Source organism: Plectropomus leopardus, chromosome 15 (genome assembly GCF_026936395.1).
Source record: "Plectropomus leopardus strain MGB_pleo_1.0 chromosome 15, ASM2693639v1, whole genome shotgun sequence".
NCBI lineage: Eukaryota > Metazoa > Chordata > Actinopteri > Perciformes > Serranidae > Plectropomus > Plectropomus leopardus.
In genome coordinates, this window is record NC_142190.1 from 23802257 (window position 1) to 23824515 (window position 22259).

General features: G+C 37.6%; 2 protein-coding genes across 7 annotated transcripts in view; both read left to right on the plus strand.

Annotated features, from left to right (window-relative positions):
• LOC121952273 (ryanodine receptor 1-like) overlaps window positions 1–13445 on the plus strand; it is a 49274-nt gene extending 35829 nt beyond the window's left edge. For all 6 annotated transcript variants that reach the window (XM_088088758.1, XM_088088760.1, XM_088088761.1 and 3 more), the window contains 21 exons: window positions 1570–1650; window positions 1772–1860; window positions 2216–2344; window positions 2419–2523; window positions 5882–5963; window positions 6061–7373; window positions 8007–8089; window positions 8436–8595; window positions 8707–8793; window positions 8920–9189; window positions 9371–9501; window positions 9647–9689; window positions 9769–9902; window positions 10000–10060; window positions 10174–10320; window positions 10397–10531; window positions 10628–10784; window positions 11272–11336; window positions 11418–11518; window positions 11591–11642; window positions 11814–13445. In XM_088088758.1, the coding sequence (XP_087944884.1) occupies window positions 1570–1650; window positions 1772–1860; window positions 2216–2344; window positions 2419–2523; window positions 5882–5963; window positions 6061–7373; window positions 8007–8089; window positions 8436–8595; window positions 8707–8793; window positions 8920–9189; window positions 9371–9501; window positions 9647–9689; window positions 9769–9902; window positions 10000–10060; window positions 10174–10320; window positions 10397–10531; window positions 10628–10784; window positions 11272–11336; window positions 11418–11518; window positions 11591–11642; window positions 11814–11909 (3521 nt within the window). In that variant the 3' untranslated portion in view covers window positions 11910–13445. The remainder of the gene's footprint in view (window positions 1–1569; window positions 1651–1771; window positions 1861–2215; window positions 2345–2418; window positions 2524–5881; window positions 5964–6060; window positions 7374–8006; window positions 8090–8435; window positions 8596–8706; window positions 8794–8919; window positions 9190–9370; window positions 9502–9646; window positions 9690–9768; window positions 9903–9999; window positions 10061–10173; window positions 10321–10396; window positions 10532–10627; window positions 10785–11271; window positions 11337–11417; window positions 11519–11590; window positions 11643–11813) is intronic.
• Window positions 13446–13888: 443 nt separating this feature from the next.
• LOC148187323 (uncharacterized) lies at window positions 13889–20214 on the plus strand. The gene is made up of 6 exons (XM_088088764.1): window positions 13889–14206; window positions 14659–14720; window positions 15708–15966; window positions 16839–16872; window positions 17764–17938; window positions 18041–20214. The coding sequence occupies exons 1-6, from the start codon at window positions 14145–14147 to the stop codon at window positions 18382–18384; spliced, it is 936 nt and encodes a 311-aa protein (XP_087944890.1). The 5' UTR covers window positions 13889–14144; the 3' UTR covers window positions 18385–20214.
• Window positions 20215–22259: the final 2045 nt, after the last annotated feature.

Genomic DNA, 22259 nt, shown 5'->3' on the forward strand with positions numbered 1-22259 from the left:
TTTTTCAGTTACGTCATCTGTAGAGAGGCTGTTCTTATCTTGAACCATAGACAGTGTAGCAACTCTAGTCAATCTTAATAACAAAGGAGTATCAACTTTGACAAGACTTGGCACAGTCAAACTATCAGAATATTACTTTTAACACAATTTAAACAAAAAATGAAAAAGAATGTTCCAGTGGATTTGAGTATACCAGGTCTTTAATTTGAAGGCAATTCTGTTGGAAATCATTTACTTAAGTCTCCTCAAACCTCTGATGAACTACTGTGTCATGGACTGGATTCCCTTCAACATTTTGATGAACAATGCCCCAACCTCTCTGACATTTAACTCTGCCGCAATAGAGCAAAGTTGGTGTGTGCTGCATGTGTCTGTGTATGTGTATGTCTATGTGTCTGTGTGTGTTTATATGTCTGTGTACCTGTGTGTCTGTGTGCTATTCGTTACGGCCAGCGGTGGACTAGAATTTTAAACAGCCAGGTACATACAGCGTATACAGTCAAGGTGTAACAATAAATCAGTCTGGATTTATATATGGATTCAATGATCAACAATTCAAATTATTAATATGTTGGAACATGTCATCATCTAAAAGATGCACCTTTATTTTGAAGTGCCCATGACATATCTGTGTCACCATTTACATCCAAGCACAACTCTTTCCTAAACATTTAAACAGTGCAAGCAGCCAAATGCATAGCAGACAATTACAAGTAGACAAAAAAAAGACATGAGGACATTACTGATATTTTCTCGTATCAATCCCCCTTGAAGTGAAACGAACGAAACATATCGTGGTAAACATTATAATACCTGCAAATATCCTATCATTGTCCAAAGAATCCATATATCACTTTGGAATGAAACTTGTGATTTATACTCCTAGTGTACTGCACTTTTTCAAAAAATGGTGCAGTTGTTTTATACATGGGATGATAAAACATCCTGATTTCCCCATATCTTCTCAATTTTTACATTCTTTTTGTATAATAAGACATTTAAAGAAATGTGCAGGTTAATTAATGAGTAAACCAGTAAAACTCCAGATGCACCAGTTCACCCTTGAAGGCTGAAATGTTTTAACTGTAATTTTGTCTTTCTATGTGTACAACAATGCATCCTTGGTATATGTTCTTTTTTTATACATGTTGTTAATGTGTCTACGTCTGATATGTTTCTGTGTTAAGTTTTCACTGCAACTTGTTTTTACATTAACTGTATGCATGTGATGCCTCCTGTACATATGTTTTGACATATGATTGTTTGTCAAATCATTGTTAGGTATTCATATTTGTTCTATTAATATTATTTATGTAATTTAGTGTGACTCATTCTTTGATTCATTGTTTAAGAAAAATAAGCAAAAGTTGGTCAGAGGTGCTTATTGCAGTGTCTTTTATTAAAAAAAGGTGACGGTAAGTTTAGAAATGTATTCTTTTCATTATGCCTGCACTTACTCAGGCAAACTGTTTCAGTAATCAGCAGCAATGCTTTTTACCATTGAATGTAGTCTGATCTTAGCCTGATTTTAGGATGTTATTTAACACGTTTGTTCATTTCATTTTTTAGATGAGAAAGTGATGGCAGATGATGAGTTCACATGTGACCTCTTCCGTTTCTTGCAGCTGCTTTGTGAGGGTCACAATAACGGTGAGAATGATTTATGTTCCAAATGAGAGTAAAATTCATGTCACACCAAGGTATATCTTTCACTAAAACAAACAATGTCAAATGTTAATTTTAAAAAAAAATGATCTCTACTTCGCTGCAGATTTTCAGAACTACTTGCGGACACAGACAGGCAGCACAACTACCATCAACATCATCATCTGTACTGTAGATTACCTCCTCCGACTTCAGGTGCAACTTTTATTTTTGCCGAAAATATGGTGCAGTTAATAAAGATTAAATCAAAGTTTGAAAGATTGGGCATTACATTGTCACAAAAATTACATGTGTAACAGAGTATGCTAATGAATGTGTAGCTGCTTAGTTGGAGGTATACCTCCAATTTTGATTTTTTGTAGTTCCTAAAGGATTTTAATTTGGTAGCTAAGATATCCAAGAAAGTCAGATGATCGGGACACTGTAAGTACTTATAGTATTCTAAATTGCTTTAAAAGGGATAGACCTTTTACCCCGATAAAACATTCTTGTTTAAAAGTATTTTTATGGTAAAGAAATACTCTACTTAACTCTCATTTTTCCAATCAAGGAGTCAATCAGTGATTTCTACTGGTATTATTCTGGAAAAGACGTCATCGATGAACCAGGCAAAAAGAATTTCTCAAAAGCCATGACAGTGGCAAAGCAGATTTTCAACAGCCTAACAGAATATATTCAGGTAAAATTTTAGCAAAGCAAGCAATCCCACTCGCTTGATCGCTATTATGTGTGTAACACAGTCTTTCTCTTCAGGGCCCATGCACCGGCAACCAGCAGTCCCTGGCCCACAGCAGGCTGTGGGATGCTATTGTCGGATTCCTTCATGTCTTTGCCCACATGATGATGAAGCTTGCACAGGTATGCATCAATGATTCTACTTTCCAAATGAAAAATGCAAACATGTAAAATAATGGAAACACAAGCCTTTCTGCATCTTCGTGTTGGAACTGAGCTCTCTGAGCCGTACTTATATGATCAATAATGGCAGAATAAATCCGTTACATAACTTAAATCTCATGACATATTTTATTTTCAGTGACTGTGACAGAAATCGATGGTAACCATGACAGCATAATGCTCTTGAGAGTCAAGTGTCACCCCAGCTGTGCATTGATGCTCATTTTCTGTTTCATTTTGGCTCTCCATATTTATCATGAGTCTCAAAAGTGAGGGTCAACATTTATTGTGCATTATGTTAGTGGAAGTTGGCTTAAATAACCGTCATTGCCAAGGCTTCAGAAATGTCTTTCGCTGGACATACATATAACAGTATAAACCATACAGCTCCTTACATGTGCATGAACAAACTATGTTGTCACAGGCCTCATAGTAAACATGCTTGTAAACTTTGTTGTTTAATAGGTGGCCAGTATACACTGCATACAATAAGCCTGAATAATACATGTAGACAGCAAAGTCACCTTGGATTTCTTGCCTCGACAGGTATTTTAACCATTTATTTGTACCTCTAAGTATGACCTGGTCTGAAAGTGGTTCTTCACATTCTTATTAAACACAGGACAGTCTGACACGTCACAGCAGGAAAATCATAGGTATAAATAATAAAATAAAGAATGGCTGAATTCTCCTCCTAATTGTTACCATTATTAGTTACACCTGTGCTTTTCTGTCTGTGACTAGTCAAAATGTTTGCTGTAAAAAAAAAAGCTTTTATATGCATTTAATGTAATACACGTTCTCAACCTTTTCCCCATGTGGTTCTATACCGCTTACTTTTTGTAAATAATGTAAAAATAAGACAAATTAATTCCTTTTTAGAATATAAAATGCACTTAAAGGACATTTAACTATTGAATAAATCAGCCTAGATAAGTGTGGAATCACGTTGATTTCAGACTGTATGGTTCAACTTAATTTCTACAAATAAGAGGTCAAAATACTTTGAGGAAAATCACATGGCTTCTCCACTTTATACAAAGCAGTCATCCTTTGTATCTGGATGACTGAGGCTAATGGCACATCTGTATTATTAGCACGTTTTGCATGCCTAACCTCTTAATTGTACATCTGAGATAAGAGCCGAGCCATGCTTCATTCATAAATTGCCAGCTTAGCGTACTCCTAATACCTATCATGACTAACACAGAATTACTTTCCCGTGCGCTGTCCTTGACCTGATATTTATAGTTATAGTTTTGATAGTATCAGATGTTTTGTATTGCAGTTGTCGTATTTGAAATACTCTGGTAAATCAGTGAATAGGATATATTTTAGATGTGTAATTCCAAAAAGTAAATTCTTATCATATTAGAGTGTAAAAGATGTGATGTATTTTTTTCGTGTGTAAATCTTTTCTAGCCCAAACATTGTCTTAATGTCAAACGAAAGAAAATATTTGTCATACACAAGAGCATTTGAAAATGTCATGTGCTTAATTGTTTGACAACTGAATAATTTATGTATTATTTAAACTGTCTTCCACATGGTCAATGCAGGGTAAAGTATGTATCCATTTTATTTATCTATTGATGTGATATTGTGTTGACTAGTTTGTTATTTATTTAATGTCTGTTTCCCCCATCAGGTTGTTTTATACCCACCAGCTTTTAAGGAAGAAATAAGAATTCTTCATTTGAAATGTCTCAAACGTAATCTAAAACTTTTATATATCACACAGATCATTAACCACATGTACAACTTTTCAATATATTTTGGAGTGTATGAAACTAGTTCTTTCCTGTTTTTCAATATACTGCTATGTACTCACAGTTCATTGTGATGCTGAATTTGATTTTTGATAGCTTTTGAAGGAGAAAAAAATAGAAGTTCATTATTTTTAAAAAGCAGGTAAAGATCCACCCGTGTTTTACGTTATGTAAATCCAAATGCACACCAAAATACTTTAAAGTTTCAGTACAAATGAAAAATCAAGGCTTCATAGAGAAATAAGTATTTAAGAAAATACTCACAAACAGATCCTAAGACAATACTTGGATGCAAGTATGGTCACAGGACTGCAAAGTACATTATTATCAAGTCATCTTTTTCTAAACATTTGAGTAAAATCTTGAGTCACATCTGCTTATCCATACTCTACCACACAAGAATAACGGGCTGAATTTTTATTTCCAGATACAGCAGTTTTCTTCTTGCTACAAAACATTTTGTTAAGCAATAAAGTATTACACACAGCACGGGAGCTTTAAAATCAGCTGTACTGTAATTAACAGCCACTGTGTTTTGCTGAATCAATTAGCTGATGACAAAGAAGCAGGTGACTGCAAAACTTCCTGAGAAGGGGACTGACTTTTAACCTCCACTGTTGGAGTGTACACTTTAATATGAGATTATTTGGTGTTGGAATATACATTTTAATGTGACCTCCACTTTGTGTGCACACATTTAACAGGTGTTACAGTTCTGTTGCCATTTTCATTCTCTAATAATTAACCCGAAGGAGTATGCTTGTTATTTGTGATGTGTTGCTCTGTGGCTTCTGGTGGCTTTGGTTATAACATTATTTAGGCATTAACACAACATTTGTATATATTTGTGTAGTATCTATACTGCATACAGTATATACTGTATATTTAAAAATGTGTTTCAAAGAATTCAACTGAAATTCTGTTATGGTTCATAGCAATCCATGGACGAGGCTATGAATATTCAAACACCAACCATATGAAGAGAATGAGATCTGGCCAATGGCATTACAGATTATTCTGGTCTTTATTTCTGAGGATTTTATCCCCAAAAATTCTATGTCACAAAAGCTTCAGTTATTATATCTAATGCTTACTGTGATAAATACTCTATTTAATCCTTATTCAGAAAGGAATAGTGACTTTTAACTTGTGTTCTTGGCAAACAAAATATGAAAATAATAATAAGCGATTGATGAAGTTTACATTCTGACATTCAAGTTTTCCAAAACCTATTTTATAAATTCTCTCTCAGCATGAGGGTTTGGTTATTTAACTCATTTTTTGCAGCACCCTCTTCGTTGTGAATGTGAGTGAATCCAATACACACTATCTTGAATGTACAACTTATATCATAACAAGTATTTGGGTAACTATATGTTAAAATAATACTGTGTGATAACTTGTTGACACTTTGTTGACACACTGTTGACTTGTGTTTTCCACTTCACCAATGACTATTGCATCGCTATAATTCCCTAATGTTTTGAAATTACTTTAAATATGTTGTCATCATTACTGTAAGATCGTGTGCATCTTTTTTATAACCACAGGACTCCAGCCAGATTGGTCTACTGAAGGAGCTTCTTGACCTACAGAAAGACATGGTTGTTATGTTGCTCTCACTATTGGAGGGTAAAAGAGTTTCATCTGTATAGTTTTAAGCAGTTTTCATTTCTTGGTGTTTTGCCCTTTTCAAATCTCTGTTTGAATTTTACTCCTCATTATTTAGGAAACGTGGTAAACGGTACTATTGCCCGCCAGATGGTGGACATGTTGGTGGAGTCCTCCAGCAACGTGGAGATGATCCTCAAGTTCTTTGACATGTTCCTCAAACTGAAAGACATCGTGGCTTCAGACGCTTTCCGCGATTATGTCACAGACCCTCGAGGGCTGATCTCCAAGAAGGACTTCCAGAAGGCCATGGACAGTCAGAAACAGTACTCCCCTTCTGAGATCCAGTTTCTTCTGTCCTGCTCAGAAGCAGATGAGAATGACATGATTCACTTTGAGGAGTTCGCCAATCGCTTTCAGGAACCTGCCAAGGACATCGGATTTAACATCGCAGTGCTGCTCACCAACCTGTCCGAGCACGTGCCCCATGACGTCAGGCTACAGAACTTCCTAGAGCAAGCAGAGAGTGTGCTGAACTACTTCCGCCCCTTCTTGGGCCGTATTGAAATAATGGGCGCCAGCAGAAAGATTGAACGCATCTACTTTGAAATCAGTGAAGTTAACCGCAGGCAGTGGGAGATGCCCCAGGTCAGAGAGTCCAAACGACAGTTTATCTTTGATGTTGTCAATGAGGGCGGTGAATCAGAGAAGATGGAAATGTTCGTCAACTTCTGCGAGGACACCATCTTTGAGATGAATATAGCCTCACAGATTTCAGAGCAGGAGGAAGAGGGAAAGGGGGAAGAAGATGACGAAGCAGATGAAGGTGGAGGTGAAGGAGGGCTAGCAGCGGGAACAGGTGATGAGGAAAATAACGGAGAGGAAGTTCAGCCTGAATCAAGCTCTGCCTTTGCAGATTTCATTAACAGCATGCTAAGCTTCTTCAGCATTTTCACCTTCCGTAACCTTCGTAGGCAATATCGCAGAGTGAGAAAGATGACCTTGAAAGAGATCGTGGTGGCTTTGTCCACCTTTTTCTGGACCATCCTAATGAGTATACTACACTTAATTTACAATGTGTGCAAAGGCTTCTTTATGATCATCTGGCAAACACTGTTTGGAGGTGGCTTGGTGGAGGGAGCAAAGAATATCACCGTGACTGAGATTCTAGCAAGCATGCCAGATCCCACACAGGATGATGTGCATGGAGATGGACCAGGAGAGCCGAGGACAGGGGAAGAGCAAGACACTGGAGGTGTAACGGACACTGGGGAGACTGGGAGTGGAGAGGAGGAAGAGGAGGATACCCAGGAAAAAGAGGGTGGGAGGATACCAGGTATTGATGCTCCAGGTGGACTTGGTGACATGGGTGTGGAGTCACCTGTTGAACCTCCAACTCCTGAAGGAACTCCCATAACAAAGAGAAAAATGGTGAGTTTTATGCACATTAGAGGAATAAAAATATATCTAAATATTTGCTAATTAATTGGGTAAGTAGCGAAATTTTAAAAGGACTGTTCACCCCAAAATCAAAAATATTTTTTCCCCCTTACCTGTAGTGCTGTTTACCAGTCTAGATCGTTTTGGTTTGAATTGCCGAGTGTTGAAGATGTCTGCCTGCTTCCAAAGAAGTACATTTGAAAAACTCTACAGCTATGTCTCCTTCCAGAAATCATGACTATGTTCCTCAAGATAATCCACAGACCTTGTGACAGAAGTTTCATATAGGAACTATTTTCTTTCTACCAAACTATTTTTTGGTCCTTTGAGCACCATACGCCAAGTGCCATCGAGTTCCATTATATTTGAGAGAAGGCAGACATCTCTGCGACAGATATCTCCAACACTCATCACTCACACCAAAACAATCTGGTTAAATAATATCACTACAGGTAACAGGAAACATATGTACATCTGATTTTGGGGTGACCTGTTGCTTCAAATTTAAGGTACTCTTTTTATTGACAGATATCTGACAGCAAATTCACAGTAAACCTAATATAATTAAATAAGGGACAGCTAAAGCATTGATGGCTAATGTGTATTGTTTTTGTTTTGTTACAGCCAACAGAAGAGGCTGATGCTAGCCAGAAACCTCCTGAACCTGCTCCTACAGAGGAAACTCCTCCAGAACCTGAAAAGGCTGAGTAAGAGTCTTGAGTTTTATTGACTCAAATGAATTTTGAATGTAATGTTTGTGGTCTCATCATTTCCATGCAGCAAATTCTTGTGCTAACTCCCAAAACACTTTAGCATCAACATCACTAACAATATAAAGTGTACAGTACATATGTATTATGTAGTATTGCTATACAGGGTAGAATTGGGCCTCTCTGTCCTGAATGTGGACAAAAGAGACATACATAGGCAAAAAGATGGCAAACTTAAATAGTTGCACATCTGCAAAAATGATGGCCTTAGAGCATCAACAATAGATTTTGATTAGATAAAATCCAGAAACAAAACAATAAGCCTACTGTGTTTGGTTGTTAGTGTTGAGACTGGAGAGAAAGCTGAGAAAGAATCGCAGAGCAAGGAAGAAGAACAACCAGAAGAGCCCAAGAAATCTGCAACAAAAAAAGAAAAGAAGCAGAAAAAGGAAGGAGGTTTTCAGATCTGGACCGAGCTGGAAACTCAGCGAAACAAATTTATGGTGACACGTCTTGCTAGCATTTGTTTCAGATCTGATTTTCTGGCATAATTTTATTGTCACTGTCACTTACCAACTCACTAATCTGCTGAAAAATATTCATCTCTTTTGTAGAACTACCTCTCCAGAAACTTCTACAACCTGCGGTTTTTGGCTCTGTTTCTCGCATTTGCCCTGAACTTCATTCTGCTGTTCTACAAGGTAAAAAGATAATACTGTATTTGAATGATACCTAATAATACACTACTTAATTACTGTTTGATAGACTGTGAGCTGTCTGAGGTTCCACTGTATCAAGCTGTCTTGTCTTTACATCATTCTGGCTAGGTGTCTGATACCCCACCTGAGGGTGAGGAGATGGAAGGATCTGGACTGTCGGAGGGAAGCGGGCTGTTCGAAGGCTCTGGGTTCTTTGAGGGCTCAGGGGAAGACGCTGAAGGATCTGGAATGAATGAGGGAGATGAGGACGATGAAGACGTCCCGGTTTATTTCTATTTAGAGGAGAGCACTGGCTACATGCAGCCCACATTGTCCTTCCTTGCCATTCTGCACACAGTCATCTCATTCATCTGTATCATTGGCTACAACTGCCTCAAGGTATGACGGACACAGTAAAAAAACTGACTCTTTTGCCTCATAGAAAAACAAATACAGACAGATGTTGAAAAACCAAATCATGAAGTGTTGCATTATGAACTATGTTCTTGCCTTAATCTAAAAGTGGTTTTCAAAAACATGCATACCTTAGTTAAACATGATTTGAAATTGTTCCTGTCAGATTCCACTGGTGATCTTCAAAAGAGAGAAAGAACTTGCAAGAAAGCTGGAGTTTGACGGCCTCTACATCACTGAGCAGCCTGAGGATGATGACATTAAGGGCCAGTGGGACCGACTGGTCCTGAATACACCGTACGTAGATAAAGAAATGATTTGTCCTCTATCAGATGTTTTTATTTGTCTCAAGATTATGTAGGTACACAGCACATATATTTTAAGTACCAACAGGTTTCCTTTCTTAATTAATCAATAAAAATATATTTTTTTTCTGCCACAGCTCTTTCCCGAACAACTACTGGGATAAATTTGTCAAACGAAAGGTGAGTTTTGTTTGATTTTAGTGTTTTATAAATGGGCTCTATAGAGCCTGTTAATGTGTAATATTATGTCTGTGTTCAGGTTCTGGATAAGTACGGAGACATTTATGGCAGAGAAAGAATCGCTGAGCTCCTGGGTGTCGATTTAGCCTCCCTGGACGTGAGTCAACAACACGAGAAGAAGCAGGAGGAACCAGACAATTCCGTGTTTGCATGGTAAAGTACATATTAACTAACGAAGATAAGATGTTGTTCTGTAAATATAAAACTTGCAATTTAAAACAGATATTAACCAATATTATATTCCTCATAGGTTGACCTCCATTGACATCAAGTATCAGATCTGGAAATTTGGGGTTGTGTTCACAGACGGTGTACGCAAACCCACATTTACATGCATTTTGCAAAATATACTTCACTATACGCTGTAAGCTATGCAACATTATGTCTGAGAAGTGAAAAAACCCTCTTTGTTATCTCTTTATAGACCTTCCTATATCTCTGTTGGTACATGATAATGTCTTTGCTTGGGCATTACAACAACTTCTTCTTCGCCTGCCACTTGCTGGATATTGCCATGGGTGTCAAGACTCTGCGCACTATCCTGTCCTCAGTTACACACAATGGCAAACAGGCAAGTGCAGAAAAAAAAAAAAGTATTCATTTTACTCAAGTTTGGATGTATTAACTGTCCTTCTTGTCTCTGACAGCTCATGATGACAGTGGGCTTATTGGCTGTGGTGGTGTACCTTTACACCGTAGTCGCCTTCAATTTCTTCCGCAAGTTTTACAACAAGAGTGAGGATGAAGATGAACCTGATATGAAATGTGACGACATGATGACTGTAAGTCACTGCTGATGTGAAAAAAGAGCACTTTGAGACATTTGTGTCTACACCGCTTCTAAAATAATGTGTCTATATGGTACTTTTACTCCACAGTGTTACCTGTTCCACATGTACGTGGGTGTACGGGCAGGTGGAGGCATTGGAGATGAGATAGAGGATCCTGCCGGGGACGAATATGAGCTTTATCGAGTGGTCTTTGACATAACTTTCTTCTTCTTCGTTATTGTCATTCTACTGGCCATTATTCAGGGTAAAGGCACTTTTCAAATGTCATGTCCTTTGGTTAACGTAAACTTACTAGTAAGGGAAAGGGAGCAATGTAGAGCTGTACTGTATGAAGACTTACTTAACACTGTTGATGTAGGAAATGGATTTTTAAGGTTTACTATGCATGAATTGCATAGTTGTTTGTAAAAAAACAACATTTGAAACTTGGACCCTCCTCCTTACACTGTTTGTGTGTACACTGCAAGCTACTGTACTATGGTAATGTTACATTTGTTGGAATAGAAAAGCCTATACTTTAGCAAGATAACTAAGTTAAGCGGCAGCACCTTCCTGTCAAGCAGAAAAAAGGCCTACTCTTCATCCTCATCCACTCCTTCAGTGCTTGCCAGCAAAAGTGAAAGTGAAAGCTGACCCCAGATGCACTCTTATTTTGCACTTGCATGCATGTTTGGCAATTGAAAGATTTTGAAAACACCTCTAATGATCATGTTTCTGTACAAATACTGCAGGTCTGATCATTGACGCCTTTGGAGAGCTCAGAGATCAACAAGAGCAGGTCAAGGAGGACATGGAGGTATGATGATTTTCAGTTGACACTTCAGTTCCTCGTGTGTGCACGACGTGGCTTTAATCCTCATCACTGATTTTTATGCAGACAAAATGCTTCATATGCGGCATTGGAAGTGACTACTTTGATACAACACCACATGGCTTTGAGACCCACACTTTGGATGAACACAACCTGGCCAATTACATGTGAGTGGACCCCCTCTACATTAGAGTGAGCATGTTCCAATGAGGAAATATTAACATGTGAGTCTTTTTCAGGTTCTTCTTAATGTATCTTATCAACAAAGATGAGACGGAGCACACGGGGCAGGTCAGTCTGAATTATTTTATTACACTTTTTTAGTTGATGTTTTGTTTTGTTTTTTTAAATTAGGATGTCTAGTGACTGGTAACACAATCTGCTCTCTTTCCGTTTCTTGCCTAATGCTGTGTCCGGCTTTGACTAATTGTTCCTCTCCGACTCTCTGATTTTCTGTTTTAGGAGTCGTACGTGTGGAAGATGTACCAGGAGCGTTGCTGGGACTTCTACCCTGCTGGAGACTGTTTCAGGAAGCAATATGAAGATCAACTTTCTTAGCTAACAAGTACTTCACACATGCAGGGAAAACTACAACTATTGAAGTGCCAATCTTGGAACCCGTCAGCTATTGTTCTGAGCCTCTGGGGGTAAGGGCCAATATTTGAGGCTGACCTGAAAATCCAAGCCAAGACTTCTTCTTCCATATACTTTTATTTCTGTTAATCTCAATGAACAGATATCTGCTGATTAATGCTGATAAATACATTTTAAAAAGCTGATGTAAAGCCAACTCTTCTTCAGAGACAGCAGATGCCGATGGGTTCTGAGATTACACTTAAGCCAATGTGATTCGCCTCTCTACACAAACTGTTTACCTGTCATTCAAATATGTGTGGTCAATACTGCTTTGACTACAGACTACAAACAGAAACCAGAAGACCTCGGACACCAAAATCTGTCCCCGTGACCTACAGATTCTGCATGAGTATGCAGAATCTGTTTAAAGATGTTATTGAAGTGCTACTTGTGTTCATCATTCCTGACAAAACTCACAGCAATCTGAATAATTGTCATGGATTTTAGTTAACAACACAAATATTACAACAAACCTCGGTTAATTTGGTGTTCTTGAGGTGGTTGTAAAGAAAGATAAATGCTTTTCACATCAAGTTTTTTTTTAAAGTGTTATATTTTATTTAATCATATATCAAATTGCATGAAAATGTTGCCTCTTCCACCAATTTTCATTAATTTAATTTTAATTTGTTGTTTGTTCAGGAGATAAAAGGAGATAAAACCACTATCTTTGTGAGAATGTAACAAAGTGCTTAAGAAATAACACAAGCTGAATCAACAACATACATAACAGAATATAGTTTCTAGAAAGTAACCTTAACACTTTGACCTTTCTTTTATTACCTGTAATCAATAGTTTTATTCAAATTCATTATATATTTTCTTTGTGATTATTGTCACTTTCACTTAAGTATATTTATATTTATTTCTCAGTTTAGTTATCATCAGATACTGTAGCTTATGTTTGATTTAAATTATGGTATTTATTGTTTTTCAAGACAACCTTAAGTCTGCAATAATAATAATAATAAATTCTGTATAAGAATAAACTTCATTGTCATGCGACACTAATTTGATCTGGTACTCATCAGCATCCTTTATGTAGAGTCTAAGGTATGTGGATAGTGGTGTCCAATCAGACAATCCTTAAAATGTGTGTCCTGCTCTGCATCAAGTAAGTATTCAATTATTACTACTTAACAATACTTAATTATATGATATGTTCTGATCAAAAGATATTTTTATTTACATAGATTGTATAGTGGCACCTTTGCAAATTGCAGAAGGTTATGTACAGTTGAGTGATATTTACAGCCCTATTAACAACGTTTTTGACAATTTAATTAGTTTTTGCTTCGATTTGAGTGTGTAACTGTAAATGTTTGTGTTAATAGTGAAGGAGTTTTTCTCTTGGTTGCTGCAAGTAGAAAAAACTCTCACCCTCCCAGGGTGAGCGCAATGTTCAGAATTCTTAAAAGCAACTCAATAAACAGTAAATAACTGAATGTCCACACAAAATTTAGAATTTTGTATTCAAATCTTTTAGTGAATCTTCTCAAGCAAGCAGTGAGCAGCTCTGGATCAGAAATGCCTCTCCCTAGCCGATAACATCAGCGAGTCAGCCTGCATTCTGACAACCTGTCTGTCCCTGATCCAGTATTTTATACTATTTACAATGAGGAAATGTGAATGAAGGTAGAATCATCTTCTGGTTGGTTCCCCTCGTCATCTGGCTCCCCATTCAGCGTGGTATTTTCTCTGGATTGGTCAACTTCGGGGACAGTCCCTTTTTAGGAGTTGTTTTTTTCCTTTTCTGCATGACCTGTTGAACTCAGTCACAGAGACCAGACACCCACACTCTTTTTTTTGTCTCATATACACATTAAATATTTCCTCATTTTTGTCTCTGTTTACGGGTGACCTTAACATGACACTTCTAAATGACCTATACAGTAGCTTTTCAATTCCTCTAACGGTAGTTTCAGCATTCTTACTTCAGCATTCTTGCAATTGCATAACAATTTTAACCTTGCTTGGACAGAGCCTTAAGGGCTCATGTCACATGAAACTTGTTCCCTATCCTAGCATTATGATCACACTTTAGCTGGAATCATTGTTCAGTTACAGAGATTTAGGTTACATACTTACATACTCCAACAATAGTACTCAGTGCTGTTGTCTGACCAGATAATAGCCACCAAAAGTGAATGATTACAGATGACAAGACTTTATTTGACACAGGAAAGGACTCCATCTCACTGCCATGGAACTGTTGGAAGGTAAATTAGAGGAAACTGTGCATTTTTGGGCCATAATGTCATTCTGGCTACTGTTGGCCCATCATTCACAGTAATGGACTGATTACGTTTACTAATTATAGTCTCAACACTTGTTTTCTGCATTTGGATTTGAATGAGAGGGATTGATCACAAGAGAGGTTGTGAAACTGATTTAAAAGAGCTTTAAATCTGTGTGTGTTAAACTGAACAGATATCAAAAGGATGTATCAAAAGAAGGCAGTTAAATCATGCTGGTAATTCATTTTACACTCTGCACGCACTGCAGCAGTTTGTGTCGTGTCTCACCAAAACCCATTTTCATACCAAGCTCTTGAACTGTGGCCCTGCAGAACATCCAATCCGAGTGAGGATTAAAGCTGAGCATTAAAACTCACATTGAGCCTCATGTGCTATTCACCCACCCTGCTCTCAAACATTTCTCTCTGAGCCAGGGATACGGCAACTGTCAACATGAACGTCTCGGGGATCCACCATGGCGTGCTCAAGATGTATGGTGAGTTTATCCTCTTCACTGAGCAATCATCATTACAGCTGTGGTGACATTTTGTGAGCAAAAATGATAGCCTCTTTTATAACCACGTACAAGACAGTTTTGCGGTTCTCAGTACATTTTCTGCACATTTAATGTGTGTTCACTGTCAAGCTTTTATTAATGCTGATTAGGTATATATTTTATCCTGTAAGAATAAAACATTGTAGCATTTTAACTGGATTCTGCATTGTGGCGGTGTAATGAGGTTGAATAATTGCTCAGTAAAACGATAAATGTATTTTGTCGTTTCAGAGTTTACCCAAAATTAGAGCATTGTGCCAAAGCGACACATAACATGTTATGATATTGTTAAGAATGTCAGAGTAAGCAATGCTTTTGTGACCAAGATAGATTTTGAAGATGATCTCATTTATTTTTTCCTCTAAGGATCAGAATTCAAAATTATTATTTAAAAAAAAGATATTCATGTAAAAGTAAACATTGAGCATTATCAAACAGTTTGCACTTTATAGCCACACTTGTGTGGAAAACCGTACTAAAAACCAAAATCTTCAAATGCAGCTGAAAAGACAGTAAAAAAAGACTCATAGACCAGGCTAAATCTTAGTTGCTCCTGTTCTGACTCTTTTTTCACCAGCTCTTGGTGTTTTTATTCTATTATGTACTTGATTAAGTGTGTCAATGTGTTTTTTACTGTATTCACATAGAATGAATGGATCCAGATGTGTGCGTGTGATGTTGCTAGATCAACATCGCCCGATTGGTTGAGCGCCACATCCACAGCCCCTTGATCCTCCAACCACCTGACTGCCTCTAATCTGTGGAGATGATAGAATGACTGAGTGTTTAATCCAGCTGTACCGTGCTCCCACTGCTATCATGATCACTGTGACCATGCTTAATACTGTCAATAAGATTTGGGTGTTTTGTGGTTATGATTAGAAATGTTTATCACAGTGTTAATTCCAACCTGCTTCTCTTATCTAGGTGGATTTATTTTCAAACAGTGGAAGAAGAGGTTTCTGCTCCTAACAGCTGAGGGCAGCCTCCTCGTGTGCCATGATGCATCATCTCCTCCTGACCAGCTGGTGCTGTTGCAGAGCAGTTGTGAGGCAATTGTGGAGGGCAAGGAGATCTTGGACCTGCCTAAGTTACCCTCTGGTGGAAGCAGAGATTGCTGCTTTGCGCTGATCCTCCCCCAGAACAAGTACCTGCTGCTGATGGCTGAAACCCCTGCAGACTGCAGGTCTGATGCTCACTGTGCTTTCTCTGTAATTATTTAGTATTTATTTATTTATTTTTATTAATTTTCAGGTAATTTTCTTGTACTTCTTGAGTAATTTCTTCTTTCTTTGCTCATTGCCTTATTACCATGTTTTTGAAAGAAATCCAGCCAATTTGTTCAGGCTTCAAAGGGTTAATTGTGAGGCTACAGCCTGGTTAGTTTAGATTAGTGTAAAGACTGGAAATGGGAAATCAGCTGTCCTGGCTACACAGAGGTATAAAGACAACAAGAGGAAAATCCAGGAAGTCACTGGCTCCAGAGTAGTCATAACCCTCCTAAAACCACAAGTTGTCATTTTTACTCTTCTGTAGGAAGTATAATGTGATCATTGGTGAGCTGGTGGGAAGTTTTTTTTCAGCTTTTGACGGAGCCAGGCTAGCTGTTTCTCTGTTTTAAGTTATTATGCTAAGCTAACATGTTGTTGCTTCATATTTGACTAACTGATCTAACTCTCAGCAAGAAAGCTAAAATGCATATTTCCAAAAGTAATTCTTTTAAAGTTTTTTTCTTTTTTAATTCTTATTTATTTTTATTTTATTTTTTTATTTTTGCTCATATTGCTCAACAACATAAGGTCGATGTACTTGCCCTCATCTCTATTTAAATATTCTAGATTCTCATTTTACATACTTCCTCTCCTGCTTATCTTTCATCTCAGTGAGACATCTCACACAGCTTACACCTGGAGCAGCAGGAAGAGTGACTAACAGACTTTCAGGATCCATACTGCACATACCATTCCTGCTACCTACCTGGTTATTTCACTGGAATGCTTTGAAGTGATGAATGTGTGGTTTGTAGGTAATGATAATATCTTTTTTTTCACTTTTTAGTCAATGGCTGAATGTGCTGAAAAAAGTGAAACAGGTGAGTTAATAGGACGTATTTATTAAGGTAATTCTTTTGGTAATTGATTAAATATAAAGTGTACAGCCATGTTAGCGGCTCTGTGAAGCTATACTTAGGCACAACAGTGATTTGAGCCAGATGCTAACATCAGCATTACAATATGCTTACAGTGACAATACTACCATGCTGATGTTAAGCAAGTAGTGATGAAAAGACCGGTTCTTTAAAGTACCACGGTACATGTCGTTCTCCTTTGGCTCAGTGGGTGTGTGCTCATGAACGAGCTGTCTCAGAGAGACTCTCTGAGACAGAAGTTAAACTGGCTGTGGTGCAAAACTGTGTGCAAACCAAATCAAATCATGTTAACATCTTTATTCAGTGGTTTCAAAAAGCATTTAAACGACATGTCTTTGCAGATCATACCTGGACTTGTTGTATTTGTTGTATCTAACATCACTCCAAGCAGGTATATTGTTTGAAATTGCTAATTAAAATCAATGTGCAGCTAGTGCTGATATTGCAAATGTTGTTAGGAAATGGATCATCCTGAGGGGAATATAAATGTACCAACTTCCATCCAATCATCAAATAATTGCTAAGTCTGGACCACTGTGATGGACCTTTAGCACGAATCTGAATCAGATAATAATAATAATTTAACAGGGCAAAAAATTTTCAAAACCTCAGGAAGAGCAACTAAGGAGGGATCCCTCCCTCTGGACGACTAGACGTGCAATAGATGATGTGTCCATTAGAATGTGAACAATGTTTTTCTTTTGTGTCTATGCACTTTTATTCAGATATTTTCATCATTTATAAATGTCTTAATCTTTAAGTCAATCACTTAGTGAAATCCTTGTAATTCTATGCAAACCCATATTTTCCTTATTCTTATTTTACCTCCTTCAGAGTCTGTCATCACCTCTCAGTCCTTGTAAGCGACATCAGGTGCCACCACCACGCATTACTCTCAAAGACCTGGTGCCTGAGCAAATCTTGGAAAAAGATCCACCAACTCCACCTGTCAGCGACTCAGAGGCACCCTCCCCAGGGCCCATGAGTTGTGCTTCCCCGAGGGAGAAAGGTGAGTTTAGGGTGTTATAGTCTGTACCTGTTTTTTTTGCAAGTAATCAGAGTGAATATTTTTGTCAGTGAACTTTTTTTCTAAATCTTTTAATCCCAACAGGCAGGAGTTCTCCTCGCACAAAGTATTACAAAGGAGGCGTACATTCAGCAGGGTGTCTGCGCCATGGCACTATCAGTAATGCCCAAGCAGTGCGGGCTGTTTATCTGCTGATGGGAGGGGCTGCTGCTTCCTCTGCCATGGGTTACCTAGGCGCAAGCTCGCTCCCTAATCTGGAAGGCAAAGCTCCCGACATGCCGCTCAACACGGATTTCTCTGGCATGGGCCCAGCAGGAGCGTACCACACCGGCAGCCCTGCACTCGACTCCCCTCACTTTAACAGCTTTGACTTTGAAGTGGCAGACTCCGATTTTGATGCTTTTGATTGTGGTGGATTTACTTTCTAATGATGTACTAGCTGAAGGCTATGGATAACTGATACTGAAAACTCAATTGATGTTTCAGCATTATTTGTTAAAATGACAGAACCATGCGAAGGCCTCTAAATAAGCATATAGAGTGGCAAAAAGTTGCTTCAGTCAATACTTTAAACCTGTATTAGCTGGTTTTTGTGCACAGTGACAGCAGAACAAGTGTGTGCACAATACTGATGTATCATCACCTTTTTCAGTTGAGGTAGTGGTCTTATTAGCAAACAGCTGCCTGTTTACACTCAATCAGTAAAGGTTAATCTTATCTTAAATTCAGCAGATATGGAGCAACATTAGCATTCATATGGAGGCCTGTCTCTGTCCCAGGACTGTAATCACTGAGCCTGTTTAACATTGGGGCGGGGACAATTTTCAATGTACACCTCCTGCAACCCAAGTGTCCAGATTGGTCTGGAGGAAATTTGTAGAAACTTTACAGCTAAACTGTCTATTTTAAAGCATTCTGAAAAAAAAATCTAGCGGATAAATAATGTTACACAAAAGGTTAGCTATTTAGATCATAGACTTAAAATGATAAATGTTACTTCTTTGAGCTGTCACTACAACAATGATGTGGCCAAAAAGAGTAATTTACTCCATTGTAAAGTGTATTGAGTGTATCCCCAGCTCAGTCCAACGGCAATGCGAAGTCCAATATTCCTTTTTTTAGCCTTGTTTTTGATCTCTACCAACTCCCAGCGGAAATATTTGTCTCTTTAGTCCCTAAATGCTCCGCAGAGTTCACCAGCAAGTGTCTAACTGCATCTTTTTTGCTGTTTGGTGCTGAGCAAGTAGTGAACAATGGTTTTTTAGAGCTTTTTGTGTGAAAATATTTTTGGCTGTAACGCACACATTTCTGTAAGATTATTTTGTGATATAAACAGAGCATTTGTACTTTGATCCTCATAGAGAAAGATAGAAATTGTAGCAGCTGTAATACCTTTCCAGAGTTGTAAAATCCTGTCCATTACTGTTAAAAAAAACTCCAAAACAAAACGCTGTGCTTTGTTTTAGTGTGTAATAAGCTGTTGCATTGATCCATCACTCCAGCTGTACTTCCTGGATTTTAACTAACCCTGATAAGAGTTAGATTACAGTACATCATAGAATACCTGAGTTTTTTTTTAAAAAAAAAATGTAATTATTATTATTTTAGGAATATTTTGTAACATTTGATTTACATTTGAATGTGACCACAAGTATAACTTAATTAAGAAAAAGTAAAACATATTTTAATTGGTGATTTTAATAGCCTACTATGACACCTATGTTATCATATAGACAGTGTGATAATTATTGCAAAATTAATTTTATACATATTTCCCACCTTTTATATGTGCATTACTTGCTGCAATAATTACATAATCAACACTATCAGTGATTGTGCTAACTATTTGTAAGAATGTGAATGTGCCATGTTTATGTTTTTAACTAATACAACCCATGAATGAACCACATGTTCACTATGCCATAATACTAATGGCAGATTTGCAACATGACACATTGCATACTGTTTCTACATAATGTTATTTGAGTACTCTGCTTTTTTGTAACCTTGAATGGATGAAAATAGATTTGCATCAAATTTTTCATTTAGTTACAGTTAACCTCTAACCATGGACAACTAATCCTACGAGGCTCTTCCTAATTTCAACATGATCCACTTCTGTGTGTGATAAGTGTTTCTTGTAAATATCCAGTTGTTTCTGTGCTTTATATCTATGTTAGATTTAAAGTAAAACAATGTTATGTCCATTTGAGCCCATTTCACTTCCTGTATATAAATAATACTGATGTGAAAATTAAGTCAATTCAGTCTTGCTTTTCTTCAAATTTCTTCATATGCACATTTGAATCAGTCACTTGTGACTGAAGTGACTTGAGTGCAATATTGTGACTTCGGTTGTAACTTGCTGAAATTGTAGTTTACCATACAGCTACTCAGTCATCCGCAAAAGGAAACAGCTGCAAAGCTGCTTGTTGAGCTGTGCGACTGAACAGAGAACCATAGAGTACTGTCCTGTTTACATGCTGAAGCAAGTAACCAGTGTAGATTGTGCTCATTTTATATTAACATTTTACATGCAATAGAAAATGTATAATATTGCAACACAATCATTATCCAGGTTATTCCTGTTACTTTACTTATTAGGCCAACATTACTGACCTTTTTTCTTGGTACATAGTTTATATATTTCTACATGCACACACACATCCTTACTTTAACCTACAAAGTAAGGATATTTAGTCTACTTTATATTACAAACACACACACACACACACACACACACACACACACACACACACACACACACACACACACACACACACACACACACACACACACACACACACACACACACACACACACACACACACACTGTTTTCATGATTTACAGTGTCCCTGAAGCAATTTTCCACCCTTAGTTTCCAGATTACTTCCCAAGTGTAACCAGTCCACCAAGGGCACTTGAGTGCCTAAGATTGGCCTTTGTTTTCCTGACAGTTAAATGCCTCATGTTTCTTGTATGATCCCCAAAAAAGAAAACTAATCATCTTTTTTTATTTATTTGATATGTTTTGAGGCTAAGATGTTGCTGCATAGCATGAGCAACCAATGCATTATGCTCAGTTCTACCTTTAAATACTACCTATAGCCCTCTTTGTCACTCTGGGCTAAGGTGTTCTTGTTTCCATGTCAGAAACAGGTCCAGTCAGTGGGGGAGAAAACCAGATGTAGTACTCCCTGCACTGTCATTTTAAAAATAGTTTTGACTGAATGACTGACATGACAAAAATTGAACCATCCTTTTTCTTACACATAATGTGGTGCTTATATGACTACAGTACTGTACAATATAATACAATTTGTAGTTTTACCACCCCTCTATTTTTTAATGCAATTAAAAAGTAGGGTGAATCATAGGGCAGATTGCAACTGGATATGGCCTGTTTCCTGTGACTCATTTTATTCTCTCTGTACCAGCTAACCTCACATTTCAGTGTGCACATTTTTCCCCACCCTGTACAACCCTGCAACATGTAAAATAGATATTTGACATCCAGACATTAGTCTGAATTATTTTTTTGTTCTGCATGCCAGTCTTACTGTGCAACATTAGAAAATGGGTATCAGTTGCAGTATCACCAAACATATAATTTTATGCATTCTGGTAAATACGTGTGCACCAGTCTGTGCCCTCTATGTATCATTTATGATGCAAATGCATTTAATTTCTTCAAAATAAAAGTCTTCTGTTACTTTCATGTTTTTATTTTGGGGACGTTTCCCCCAAAACTGTATTACAAAGCATAAGTGAAGGTAAAACTACGATAGTTTTAGGGCCAGTTTGAAACTTTCTAGAATAAATTAATATGATGAGGGGAATAATAGTGTTCTTTACGAGAATATAATTATTATAACACGAAAATAACCATTTTTGCCAGTAAACTATAAAACAGGCAAGAGCACAGTCAGCCTCTTTGGTAACTCGTGACATTATTCTCATGAAATTACGACTTTTTTCTCGTAAAACTACGACTTTATTCTCCTAATATTACGAGTTTTAATCTCATAGTATTACGACTTTTTTCTAAAATATAACGTCTTTTTTCTCGTTGAATTATGACTTTATTCTTGAAATCTACCTTTCTTTTTCTTTAACATGGTCGTAATTCTCCATCGTAGTACTTGAACTGTGAATGTAAATGCAGATAAATTTGAACCTGCTTCTCTCTGACGCGAATGCACTTTCATCACTCCGCGTCGCTCGCCAGTGCGCAGACATCAGAGGGGGGTTTCTCTCTTGATCCGTGTTTTACTCTCTGCTCGACCACCGCAGCGCTGAGCA